Below are 13,341 nucleotides of genomic sequence, written 5' to 3'. Positions count from 1 at the left end.
CAAATCTAATGTTCCCAACCCCGACTATATGGTTTGACATAGTTTAACAATATTTAAGCAGTAAAGCCATTTAGACCATGGTGAATAAACTAAACAATTTTAAAGAAAATAGTGATGGGAAAAAACAGCCTAACGCCTTGAACCAAGGCTAAAAGTAGGTTACCTGTGGTTTCTTTTCAGGACCTAGATCTTTTGTGCACAAATCCATGTATTCTTCCGTGATGTGACTTAGTGCGTGGTTTGGAAACAAAATAGTGGGGAATATGTTGTCAGTAATAAACACCTCAACAGAAGAAAGTTCTTACTGTTTGAGTGGTCATAAAATAAAATAATTTTTAACTCAATGAATTAAACCAAATTATTGTCTACACTCACCAAAAAATAAGTAAATATCGTATGATATGATCAACTTGTAAATCTCGAAGCCCGGTCTCGAAGGCGTTATTAAACGACTTCAAGAAAACGCTTTCCAAGTTAATCATGAAAACTTAATAAAATAAAAATTCCCTTTAAAAGGAAAGCCAGCCTCAATGTAGAAGAGGTCTTGTAATTAGTTTTGGTCAATGTGAAAGGCATTTTTAGGATCACGCTTACATCTACATGACAGTCCACCAAACCATCAACGATGAGAACATGCACACTGAAACAGCAGAAAACATTAATTCCTAATCTCATGTCAACTCTTTTAATTCATTACATGTACTCCAAATTGTTCTGGTCTGTTTGTTTTGTTGTTGTTGTTGTTGTTGTTGTCGTTGGTTTTTTTTGTCTTTTCAGCTTTTTACCCACGATATCTCAATTTCCAATTTTGTAATACCAGAACTTACGAACTCAATATCTTCGCTTAGGAATGTCCGATTTCACTGCTTTCGATATATACACTGCCGGTTTGAGTTAACTTACATGTACATTTTATTTTAAAATAACTTAATTAATTCGCAATGTATAGTTTAAGCCTACTATATTATAATAGATAGTGGCCAGCACATTTATAAAGGACTGGTTACTCACTACAATCTTCACTCTTAAACTGTGTTTTTCTGAATGTGCTGATCATGTTGATTGCTAGTCGGAAACTCCTGCGAAGCTATGGACATGGCATCTTACATACTCCATTCTATAACAGTCTGCCTAGTGCCTTGTGTGTTTTCTCTTCAATCATTTTGTTGAATGTAATTTTATGAATCAAATAGTTATGTGTCATTTTATTTATAATAAAGAAGTTATTAAATTAATAAAGTAAGACAATTTATTTATCTATAAGTGCATGTCAAATGGGGTACATTGTTCAATACTATATATGCATAAATTATGCCCATATTATAGCTAGGCCCTAAAAACTTTATTTTGCATCGGATTTTTCCCGTTGAAAAGACAAAACTGATGTTTATGATAGCAACCATTTCATCAATAACATTTTGAGTCATTTTTATCCATAAAACGACACAGGATATGATAGATAACTACTTTCACATCAATATGGTCCATATGATCACAGATTGTTGAGAATCTGTGATATGATCCGGGATATGATGAAGATTTTGATTCTATAGATCTGTTATCAACATGATATCACGCTGTTCAGTGGTCAAGGAGTAAGGACCCCCGGTCAAGGACACTGATATGACATCATAGGTGATGTCAGATTTTCTTCTGCTGACCATATGATGCTATATATATTAACTATTATTACTACCGCGGCTAGCCGGCCAGATTCAATTAGATGAGCTTTGTTTACCCCTCCTTTTATCGGGGCTTCCTCAGGTTGAGGCAAGCAGTGCTATCCCTAAATAGGGCTGCTCGGTCATGCTGAATGGCGCCTACAGGTTTCTGTCATCCATCAGAAAATTACTCAGTGTGGTAACTATCGAGGGATATCCCTGCTCTCAACTGCTGGTAAAGTTCTTGCAAAGATTCTCCTAGCCAGATTACAACAAGTTGCCAGTAAGATACTACCTGAAAGCCAATGTGGGTTCAGAGCTAGTCGATCCACAACTGATCCAATCTTCACCCTGCGCCAGCTTCAGGAGAAATCAATAGAACAGCAAAGACCACTTTACATGGTCTTCATCGACTTCACCAAAGCATTTGACACCATCGATAGAGAATTACTTTGGAAACTACTGGAGCATTATGGCTGTCCAGACATCTTTGTCAAGATCATTCGTGAATTCCATGATGGAATGCAGGCAACTGTTCTAGTTGATGGTGATACAACTGAGTCCTTCCCGGTTTGTCATGGTGTTAAGCAGGGATGTGTGTTGGCACCAACCTTGTTTGGTCTCTACCTGGCAGCTGTTTTGGAAATGTCATCTGACAACCTATCAGATGGTCAGCATGGAGTTTTCCTCCGTTCTAGGACAGATGGCAAACTCTTCAATCTAGCCCGTCTACGTGCCAAGACCCGATGTCAAGAAGTCTGTGTGCAAGAGCTTCTATATGCTGATGACACCGCCCTGGTAGCTCAATCCATTGAAGACCTGCAGAACATGTTGGACTGTTTTGTGACTGCATCAGTTGCATTTGGCCTTACAATCAACATCAGTAAAACTGAGGTCATTTACCAACCTGCTCCTGGAACTCAGCACCAAGATCCTGATCTCTACATACATGGGGAACCTGTCAAATCGGTCACCAATTTCACCTACCTGGGGAGTGTGATTTCCATGGACAATTCCGTCGATCTGGAGATCACAAGACGAATTCAGAGTGCCACCAGTGCCTTTGGATCTCTGGAAAAAAGAGTTTGGTCCCAGCGTGGTATAAGACTTGCGACCAAATGTAAACTGTATCGCGTGTTTGTCCTACCCTGCCTGCTGTATTCTACTGAGACCTACACACTCTATCGGAGACACATCAAGAGTTAACTTCCATTCAACTTCGCCACCTAAGATGTATCATGGGAATAACATGGCAGGACCGAGTCCCTAATGGAGAGGTGCTTCAGAGAGCCGAAATGGAGAGCGTAGAAGCCATCCTAGTGAAAAGCCAACTGCGCTGGGCCGGTCATGTCGTGAGGATGCCTGATGAAAGACTACCAAAAGCTGTGATGTATGCTGAACTCACAGAAGGAAAGAGAAAACGTGGTGGACAGAAACTTAGGTATAGAGATGTTGTGAAGCGTCATCTGAAGACAGCTGACATGGATGTTGATACATGGGAGATGAAAGCTAGTGACCGGGTCAATTGGAGGAAGAAGATCCACGATGCTGGGAAAACAGTGGAGCGGAAGCGAAAGGAGAAGTACCTTGAAGGATGGAGAAAGAGACACCCATCAACTTCGACAACTGAGCCTTCATCGAACTCGATGGGCAGCCGATGAATGAATGATATATATTAACTATTATTGTTACATTTAGGCCTTTAAACTTTTAAAGTCATAATTAATTAGTTCAAACATAACTTTGGTAATACTCACTCGTTTTCGTTCGTTGAAACGGCAAAACATACTTACTGTCCCTAACAAATCGAATTAAAATATTTAAAAAAAATTTAACCACAAAAGTAAAAAAAAAAAAATCATTCCAATACCACTAAAATACAATCTCTTGAGTAAACAAAACCCCAACCAGAAACAGGTACCAGCCCCGAATGGGCTGGCGAAAAGGCCTTTAAAAAACTCGTGAGCTTGAGCCTCTACTCCTTGCCCCAGCAAGGGGCTTTGACGATGGATTCCACCACTACAAAGGATCTAAGGTGGATCCTTGGACCCCAACCGTTTGAGCTAATAACATTAATAACTTGCCAGTCAAAATGGTACTAAACGCCCTACAAGTGAGAAAAGCGTTTGACTGCAGTATTTTCCCTCTAAAATCAATATGTTATAGAACTTCGGCCAAGTTGCTTTTTTATTCAAATTTTATTCAGACCTATTTTGCACTTTTATTTGCAGATTAAGTATTGCTATATAATGAGTGTCAAGTGTCCAATCAGGTAAAGTCAAAAATGACTAAAATGCATGATTTTTAAAAATCGCCAAAGCTGGAGAGGGACCAGCCCTCCACCCCTCCCCGCAAGCTCGTCACAGCTGGTTGATCATCGAGACGTTGATCATCACATTTGCCAACGTGCAGTGACTTTTTTCTCCTAAAATAGCCCCTGATTTCCGTACTTAACACATAAAAGTGTAGGATGCGTTGATTACGATTAACACTGCAACGCGTTTACAAAGGTACTGATTTTTCATACTGCAGCATGCTTAGGCAGATGCTTAGGGACGCACCATTAGATATTATACCCAAACTCCCTAGCCCCCCCCCCCGATAATATCTAATGGTGCGTCCCTTACGGTATATCCTGGTTGAAGGTATATGGGGATGTGCCACAGTTTTGGGTTACCTTCTCAGCGATTTCGGTTTATTCGATGGGTAGGTTTTCAGTGGAGACCAATGCGCCCAATTGGTCAAAAGTGCCCATTTGGGTGTTTTGGGGAAACATTGATATACTGATGGGTGCATGGCAAAAACAACAAAAAGTAGGCACAGAGAAAGTCAGTATCCGAAAGTCTGCGTGGCACATCCCCGTACAAAATTTCGAAGACCCCCCCATGTATGCAGTGACATGAAATTCAAATCATTTTTGTGACACATGGGATGGCAGATGTGTTTGTATTCACAATCAACAGTAGTTTAGGGGCTGTGTAATAATTATGCATGAGCACTCAGTGAGGGTAAGAGGTGGGCAGGGGGGGGGGGGGCAAGACAATCTGAAATGGTGGGTAAGCAATATTTGGAACGTCGACCGGGTAAGTAATTTTGGCACGTCGAAGGGGGTAGCACACATTTATGAGGCACTTTTAAATAAAACGCTCTAAAAAGGCTTAGGATAACTGCCTATATAAAAACAAATAGTTTCTAAGACATATAGGCTAAGGTTTGCAAATTGGGTTCCCAAAATATGTGGCATGTGTATAGGGTGGTGTTTTTTTAATATTTTGCAGTTCAAGAGGGAGGGGTCGAGAGGGGTGAGTATTTTTGGAGACCGAGAGGGGAGAGCAAACAAAAATTTTTATATTTGGCACACCGTTCTTTATTATTGCACAGCCCCTTAGCATTTTTAGATTGGCACACAATAACCCAGGGCTTCTCTTTCTCTTGAGTAATCTTTGTACGGGGTTAATGACCTTGAAATCAGAGAAAGTGAAGGTCAGGGTCAATACTATTGCTTGATCATTTGTGTTGCTTTAATGGGGCAAATAACTTTTTGCAATAGGGGCTGGACAATATTTATCTGTCCTCCAGGGGTGGGAAATTTCAAAATGGCCTGCCAAAACCTGCTGGCCCCCCTCTCAGCATGCCAAAACACCATTGCCCCCCTGCTCGGTATGCCAAAACCTCTTGCCCCACCCCCTTGCACATTCCGAATTCCGAACACAACGAAACCTATTAAAACCTATTAAGTCGGGACAGTAGCCTATAGCCTAAAATGCAAGCGTAGCGAGCAGGATATTTTGTGTATTTGAACATGGTGTAGAAATTTTCAGAAAAAAGGGGGGTCATCCGGTGTTGGCAATGTAAAAAACGGGGTGATTTTATATGGGAGCGCCCAAAATTTCACATCATTGACAATAAAAAATAGGTTTCTACCCCATTTTACAATACAAAATAGACAAAACTCATTTACTTTGCTCAAAATGCGCGCGAAACGCGCCGAAATTTCAATTTTGAGGACTAATTATTCAAGAAAGGGGTCATTCAGTGTAGGCTACTGACAAAAAGGGGGTCATTGGGCGTAGGATTTGCAAAAATACAGGGGTCTTCATGGGCAAATGTGACGTCATTTATCTCATCATCTCGAAATTATGTTGTCACTTATGTCGTCATTTATGTTGTCATTTCGAAATTATGTCGTCATCTCGAAATTATGTAGTCACTTATGTCGTCATTTATCTCATCATCTCGAAATTATGTTTCATTTATGTCGTCATTTATCTCGTCATCTCGAAATTATGTCGTCATCTCAAAATTATCTCATCTCGAAATTATGTCGTCACTTATGTTGTCATTTATCTCATCATCTCGAAATTATGTTGTCATTTATGTCGTCATTTATCTCGTCATCTCGAAATTATGTCGTCATCTCGAAATTATCTCATCATCTCGAAATTATGTTGTCACTTATGTTGTCATTTATCTCATCATCTCGAAATTATGTGTCACTTATGTCGTCATTTTTCTCGTCATCTCAAAATTATGTCGTCATCTCGAAATTATCTCATCATCTCGAAATTATGTTGTCACTTATGTCATCATTTATGTCGTCATCTCGTCAACTCGTCATGTCCCTTCAGAGCTTCCGTAAGTTCCGTATGATTCAAAATTGTCTAAAAATCATCAAAATTGCAGGTCGTTTTGAAGAAAAAATTACGGGATAAAAATTCAGTGAGAGATATCTAAAATGTTCCTAAAATTTCCGAACGGCTCGCTAAAAATACCATCTTTACGGTATAACCACAGATCTTTGACTTTCCATGATCTGTGGTATAATAAAAAGCGGTCGATCCGGCGATGTGACATGGGCATTATGCCAGGTGGCTTCCATAGATGCAGTAAGGGGCTGTGCAATAATTATGAGCCCTGGGGAGGGTAAAATTGGGGGGGGCAAGAAATTTTGGCAAGCTGAAAGGAGGGGGGGTGCAATTTTGGCCAGCCTAGAGGGGGCAAGCGATTTTTGACACACATGCATGGGGCGAGTTTTAAATAAAACGTTCTAAAAAGGCTTCGGAAAACAGTGCGAAAACGTTTTAATATGCGAATTTTCGCGCTCGCAACATAGGCCTATATCTAGACCATATACAATGTAAGGTTTGCAAATTGGGATCCCAAAAATTTGGTGTGCAAGGGGGGGGGGGGCAAGCGCTTTTGGGCAGTCCGAGCGGGGGGGGGGGCAAGCGAGTTTTGGTGGGCTGTTCGGAAATTTACACCCCCCCGGCTCATAACGATTGCACAGCCCCTAAAGTCGGGATGTAAAGTTACGCATCGTGAATTCGTGATAGATAGATCCGGTGACAGATGATCGTGTAAAGTTATGCGCATCGTAATAGGATGAACAAACACAAAGATGAACACAATATTAAAGCGTAATTTATCTTGTGTGCTAAAGCATGGAAATTCCCATGGTTTATGGTAATTTCCATAATAAAATATGTATATTAAAATTGAATGAATGAAAAAATGCGATCAAGCCAAAGGTCGATGATAACGACTCTCAACGCGCATGGCATCAGCAGCATCATATTCTACTACGAACTGTTTATTTCCACTACCAATCGTGTATTCACTCAGCTTGTAGGTACAGGTCAACATTGGTCAACCAAAACTTCATGTTAATCGGTTACAGGAGCACAGGCTGGAATGTAACGAAATGGTTTAATCATTTACAATATTAACAAACGTCTTCAGAAACTTTTAGAAGTTACAAAATGGTGTCTGAACGTGAAACATGGGGAGCGAAAGCGGAGTTCATTCTCTCATCTATGGGATATTCTATCGGGTTGGGAAATGTGTGGCGATTTCCGTATCTATGTTACGCAAACGGAGGAGGTAATTATTAATATTATTTATTATTGTTTATTATTATTATTGTTATTATTTTTCATTATAGCTGAGAGGCTTACGTAATACGTATGATTCCCTTTTTGCACTCAATGAAATATGCATGGACTGTGTGTGTGTGTGGGGGGGTGTCATATCAGAACATACTTGTTATAGGCCCATCTCATCGGAAAAATTTCATTGAAAATGTTTGGAATTAGTATTTCGTGATCCTAGCAGCCTCTTTTTATGAATATTCTTATTCCCAAAATTTCAGTTGATTCCGATTTTGAGTTTGCGAGTTATGCATGATGTAGGCCTATGCACTGCTCCATATGTTGTAATTTTGTTTGGTATACCAGAACGCAATTCAAATATGACAATATTTTTGCCGAACGAATTAATCTGCAAGAAATTGTGTACATAAAAAGAAAACATAAGCATTGAGGTTTCCAGTGGTATAAAAATCTCAACTTTTTTGAGAAAACTGGGGGGGGCTGAGGCTCTGCTCTGATTTTGTTGGAAGTAGTGGCAAATTGAGGCTAAATTGTGTGTTTAGCTGAATGGAATCAGAAAAAGAATAGTTTTGCATATCTACGGTGTTAACCTAATAAGGTACAGGGTAAAAAGGTCATAGGTCATTGACTGACCATAGGCTACTGTTGATCGTTAACGTAATTTACGTATTAATTTGCTCATATTAAAACAAGTATAAATAGTAAATTTTAGATGGCAAAAAACTATACCTTTTCTTGATTCGCATGTCAAGACAAACATTTTGCCACCATTTTCACCAAAATCGGAGCAAGTTGAAATTGTTACTGTGTTGTTTTTACCCAAAAATAAGGTTTTTGTATAAAAGCTCAGTACTATATGTCGTAGATAGCACTATTACGTCACTAATGGTCAAATCCAAAATGCCTCTACATCTATGCAAATAATGATGCTTGTATCAGAAAGTGCACAATTGTACCAGATGGGAGCTTAAACAGCTTTAACTTTTTGGCTTTTACTTCAAAACGGATTCACTATCATTCACAATACCAATGCTGTTGAACAGAGGCTGTTGAACTTCATAGATGAGGACTAAATGTATAAATGGCCTTAGGGTTGAGGAGTTAAATGTATTTTCGTATGTAGCCTGGTATTTAGCCTATCATAAACTACAGTCATCACAAATCAAAGTTGTTCACCTAGTACTGACCTATCGAGATCAAGTTCTCTCACCGTACCATCTGCACTGATCTACTGAGTGAGCCTTATTTGTAGATGGTCTAAATGCATAAGGGACTGTTCAGAAATACTTTCAGAATTCAGAAACGGGCCAACCTTACCCGCCGAAGGTTCCCTTGATGATGAAAAATTAAATGGAAATTTGGAAATTACTAAACATAAAAGGGCTATTGTCATCATGTTGCCATGCATGAAAGAAGATGCTATTTAATTGCAAGGTTGTGACCAAATACCTTTATCGGAGGGGGGGGTCAGTCGAATTTTTTGTACGAGAATGTGCCACGCCGACTTTCGGATGCTGACATATAACTCGACCTACTTTTTCCTGTATTTGCAACCCATCAGTGTACCCCGGCCCGGGAGTGTACACATTTTCAAAAGCACCCGAATTTGACAGTTTTAAGGGTGTACTACACCCCTGGCCAATTTTGTGCCCATTTTTGCATTTTTCTCAAAAATTAATGGCGCATTGGTGACAAGTAAGATATGTATATTATAGGGGCAAGAACTACAACTGCTGCACTGAAAATTCAGCAACTCAAGGGAAGTAGTTATTGATTTATTGAGCAAATATTGGTTTTCCCTCATTTTTGACTGTAACTCCACAACTGTTGTCTGTGCTGAAATAAAATTTCCAGTGCAGTAGGTGTAGTCCTTGTCCCTATAATATACATATCTTACTTGTCCCCAATGCACTATAATTTTTGAGAAAAATGCAAAAATAAGCACAAAATTGGGCACTGTGTAGTACCCCCTTAACTGAAAACCTACCCATATTGTTGTCAACGATCGTGCGTATGACCCCTACCATGCATTATCCTAACCCCAGGGGTTCTAACTCCTGATAATTATCCATTTGCTCTTAGCCTTCTCTTATTCCCATCACGTACTTCACTGCGTTCCTATCAGCTCCTATCCTCTCTCTGGGTATAGTAGTATATATAGTTGCTCTTGCGCAGGTTTCCGGAGGGGGCACTCACATGTAATTTGGTATGGGTATGTGCGGCGGTCAAGGGTCTCCTTTTCAGGCTCTCCGGCAGTTCCTTAAGACCCACATTTGGATCATGCTCCAGTTCTTTGAGCCTCAAACTCTGAATTTGGAAATTTTTTGAATTTTTTAGCTCCAAAGCCTATCATTTGGCCCAATTTTAGTTCACAAGACCCTGGCGCAAGACCCATCAAAAATGTTCAAATTTCAGTTAATCAAGCACAGTACCGTAGCCAGCGGGGGACTGCCCCTGACAAAAAATGAAAGAAAAAGTGCCCCTCTTACCAAAGGGCAAAGGAAAAGAAAAAGGGCAAAGACACCTTTGCCCATCAAAATTCACCCCGATCATGTGCAAAAATAGTGTAACTTACCAAATTTTGTCACAATAAGGCCATTTTCATCTCGATCATGGGCAACAATAATGTCAAAATTAATTTTATTGCGCGCTACGCGCGCACATCATCCCGAAAAAGACTTTTTTTTTAAGCTCGAAGACTTATACAGTCTCTCTAAAACAAAAATTGCATGTTGCAACTGCAATGTTTTTCAGCTGTGCCCTGGAATTTTATTTTGCCCCCCCACCGACCAAGAAAGCTACCTACGCTCCTGATCAAGCCCCTATTTTGCCCAAGCTATTTTGCTCAAAATCAGTTCTTATAGTTCCCAAAGTTCATGCTCCCGCACATCCCTACCAAAATTTCAGTTGAGTGCCCCTGGCTCAGGTTATTCCTGAGCAAGTTATTTACATATTTCAAACAGGGTTTCCTGTTATTTCCTGTTCACAAGAAATTTAGATAACTTTTCCTGGTCTATACTGGTTTTCAAAACATTTTAAATTTAATCAAACGTGTAGAATCTGGTTTTTCAATTTTGATAATTACATTGTTTTAGGTTTAAAGTCAGCATTTGATGGTTATTTTCCATAAATAATCTATCTAAATTTAGACTTCCTTCAAGTCCTTGGGTGTCCTTATAGTTAGTGAATGAAAACTGCATGGAAGCTTAGTTACTATCTCTTCCAAAAATTCCTGTTTCTTTCTAAAATTTTGAATTTTTTTTTTATCATCATAATTATAAACATGATAAACCTTGACATTTTAAAAACCTATTTGACCAAATCTCACCTGACTAAAAATCTGAGGGAGTCCAGTATTTTTATGACACTATTAGTTTGTTACGTACATGGGACCTGTATAAGGCATGAATAAAGGAGGAAGCCTTCATCAAAGCTATCTGAATTACGAACTTACTTTCAATTCAGTATAGCTTTGTATGGAAAATTAGGAGATTTGTCTTCTGAAGATTACGTTATAGCTATAGTGCTCATTTACTGATGATTGAGAAAGGACGTTATTCATCACCAAAAACCCCATCCGAAGATTAGTGTACTTACGTTATTCATCACCAAAAATCCCATCTGAAGATTAGTGTACTTACTGGTATTCTGAGCTTCATGAAGTTGAAGGTGAATGATAATTAATTTTAGTGATGCATCATCATGCATTTGATTTTCAAGATTGGACAAATTTGGACAAATTTCATTTGATAATGAGTGCTATTATCACAGAACTGTTCATGTATAGCAGCTAATTATCCCTAATTATATAAAATCAGCATAATGATAAGCCTTTGTCGCGTCAATCATCGATACAATTCTAGTGCCCATTAACACCGATATATATTTTTCTCCAGTGCGTTATATTCTACCCTTCATAGCCCATATTATATAAACCCTGCACGCTAAACAATGCACTATCTGAAACATGCACGCTAAACAATAGATTTTATATAATACTTGCACGGGAGACTCAAGTGAATACAAATGTTGTGGCCTATTATAATTGCAGCTAATATAAAATAGCAATTTGCTAGGCATTTCGTCATTATATCAGACCCATTTGTCCTTCATATTAGCATACCATCCATTGTGTGAATTTGATTTTCTCTTATCTTTGAACACAATGATCTTGGCCCTGTTTGCTCCGTAAACGCTGGCCATGACCATATTCTCTTATCACGAGCTTTAAAAATGTTAACAACTTACAAAACCATTATACAATTTTAATGTTGTTATTCTTTATCAAACATTTTGAAATGATATTATTAGTAACAACTCTCAGGAATGTTTTCTGTCCATTTTAAGCCAAAATAATGAGGTCAAAAAATAACTGAAAGAGCAGTATAACATCAGGAAGCTGGATCAATAATGTATTCAGCAATCTCAAAATGTTTTATATATAGAGACAAAGTTTAATGTCGGGGTTTGCGGTGTGTGTGATTTCCGTCAATGCCCTCATTTTTTATTATTAATTTGAATCTGAATTCATTCTGGAATCTAGACCACTATAAATTTAGTGCTCTTAGATTTGGGTGGAGTCAGGTCATTGGTTGCAATAAAAGTGGTCATTTGGGGTTTTCAGGATTACCTTGGAGTGACAGGGATCTTGGGATAATTTTAGGAGTCTTGGGTCATTTGGGGGAAATAAAATTATAAAATGTATTATTACTATCTACTGAAGACAGTAATTAACCCATGTTATTTTTGATTGCTATCTACTGAAGACAGTAACTATGTCATTTTTTTTATTGTTGTCTACGGACACATGACGGAAGGCGTCACTTACGTACTTTTAAAAGGACTGAGATGTAATTTATTACTATTATCTATTCCAAATTTTGTGACAGCTCATGCATATTGCCAGCAATAGGATGTTGACCGGCAGGAGATATGACGATTTTCAATGGTTAAAACCAATTAGGGAAGTTATATTGGTTTATCAAGTGAAAGGATATCACCTTACAGCCTATCGGCAGATAATGAGGTATCACCGGACTTGGAACAGATAATACTATCTACTGAAAACGGCAGTTATATGTAATCTATCATTGCTCTCTCCAGAACAGAGGAATTATTTACTTTATCTACTGAAAGCAGCATAATGTATATTGCTATTAAGGACCGAATGATGTAATTTATTATTTTACTGAAGACAGTACTTTAGTTGTACTGGCCAGAACACATGGAACGCGTTCATTAATGTAACGGTTTTTAACACATGATACGTGTTCAACTTATTTAGAGAACACTAGTGTGAACACCTGAGACGTGTTCATAAGATCAGAGGCGGATTTAAGGGAACAGGCCCTGTCAGCAAACTTGCCCGGGTAGGCTTCAAGTTCCACTTGAAAAATTGGAAAACGGATCGAAATTTTCAGGGTTTTTGTCCGGGTATTTGATTACTTTTCCCAGCCTTTTTTCCTACATAAACAGAAAGTACGTCAGCAAGTAAAATTTCAGTGAAAATAATATTCGTGATAGTATTAAATGTCAATTCCATAGGAAAAGATCATTTGAAAAACACATTCATAACTTTGTAACGATCATCCCCTGGTATGTTGCAACACAAAGTTAATGGGGTTTGCAAAAAAACACCTTCGCAGTCACGAATTGTTCGATCACTCAAAAACTTTTAACCGAATCATTGGTTAATCATCATCAATGATACTAGAAAGTTAAATGTTTCGTTATCAATTTATAAATATCATTATGATAATTTTCGATTGCACGTGCAAGCATTACAATGAAGT

The 13,341-nt window shown here is 38.5% G+C and overlaps 2 protein-coding genes across 2 annotated transcripts in view; both read left to right on the top strand.

The window, feature by feature from the left end:
• The first annotated feature begins 2,899 nt into the window (after positions 1–2,899).
• On the top strand, positions 2,900–3,322 carry LOC140160128 (uncharacterized). The gene has a single exon (XM_072183406.1). The coding sequence runs from the start codon at positions 2,900–2,902 to the stop codon at positions 3,320–3,322; it is 423 nt and encodes a 140-aa protein (XP_072039507.1).
• Positions 3,323–7,043: 3,721 nt separating this feature from the next.
• The window catches only part of LOC140161110 (sodium- and chloride-dependent glycine transporter 2-like), a 43,808-nt gene continuing 37,510 nt past the window's right edge, over positions 7,044–13,341 (top strand). The window contains 1 exon segment of the mRNA XM_072184509.1: positions 7,044–7,541. Within this exon segment, the coding sequence (XP_072040610.1) occupies positions 7,421–7,541 (121 nt within the window). The 5' untranslated portion in view covers positions 7,044–7,420.

This window comes from Amphiura filiformis, chromosome 9 (assembly GCF_039555335.1).
Source record: "Amphiura filiformis chromosome 9, Afil_fr2py, whole genome shotgun sequence".
In the NCBI taxonomy this organism is placed as follows: Eukaryota; Metazoa; Echinodermata; class Ophiuroidea; order Amphilepidida; family Amphiuridae; genus Amphiura; species Amphiura filiformis.
Note: the sequence above shows the minus strand (reverse complement) of the source record. Positions and strands in the feature narration are given on the sequence as shown.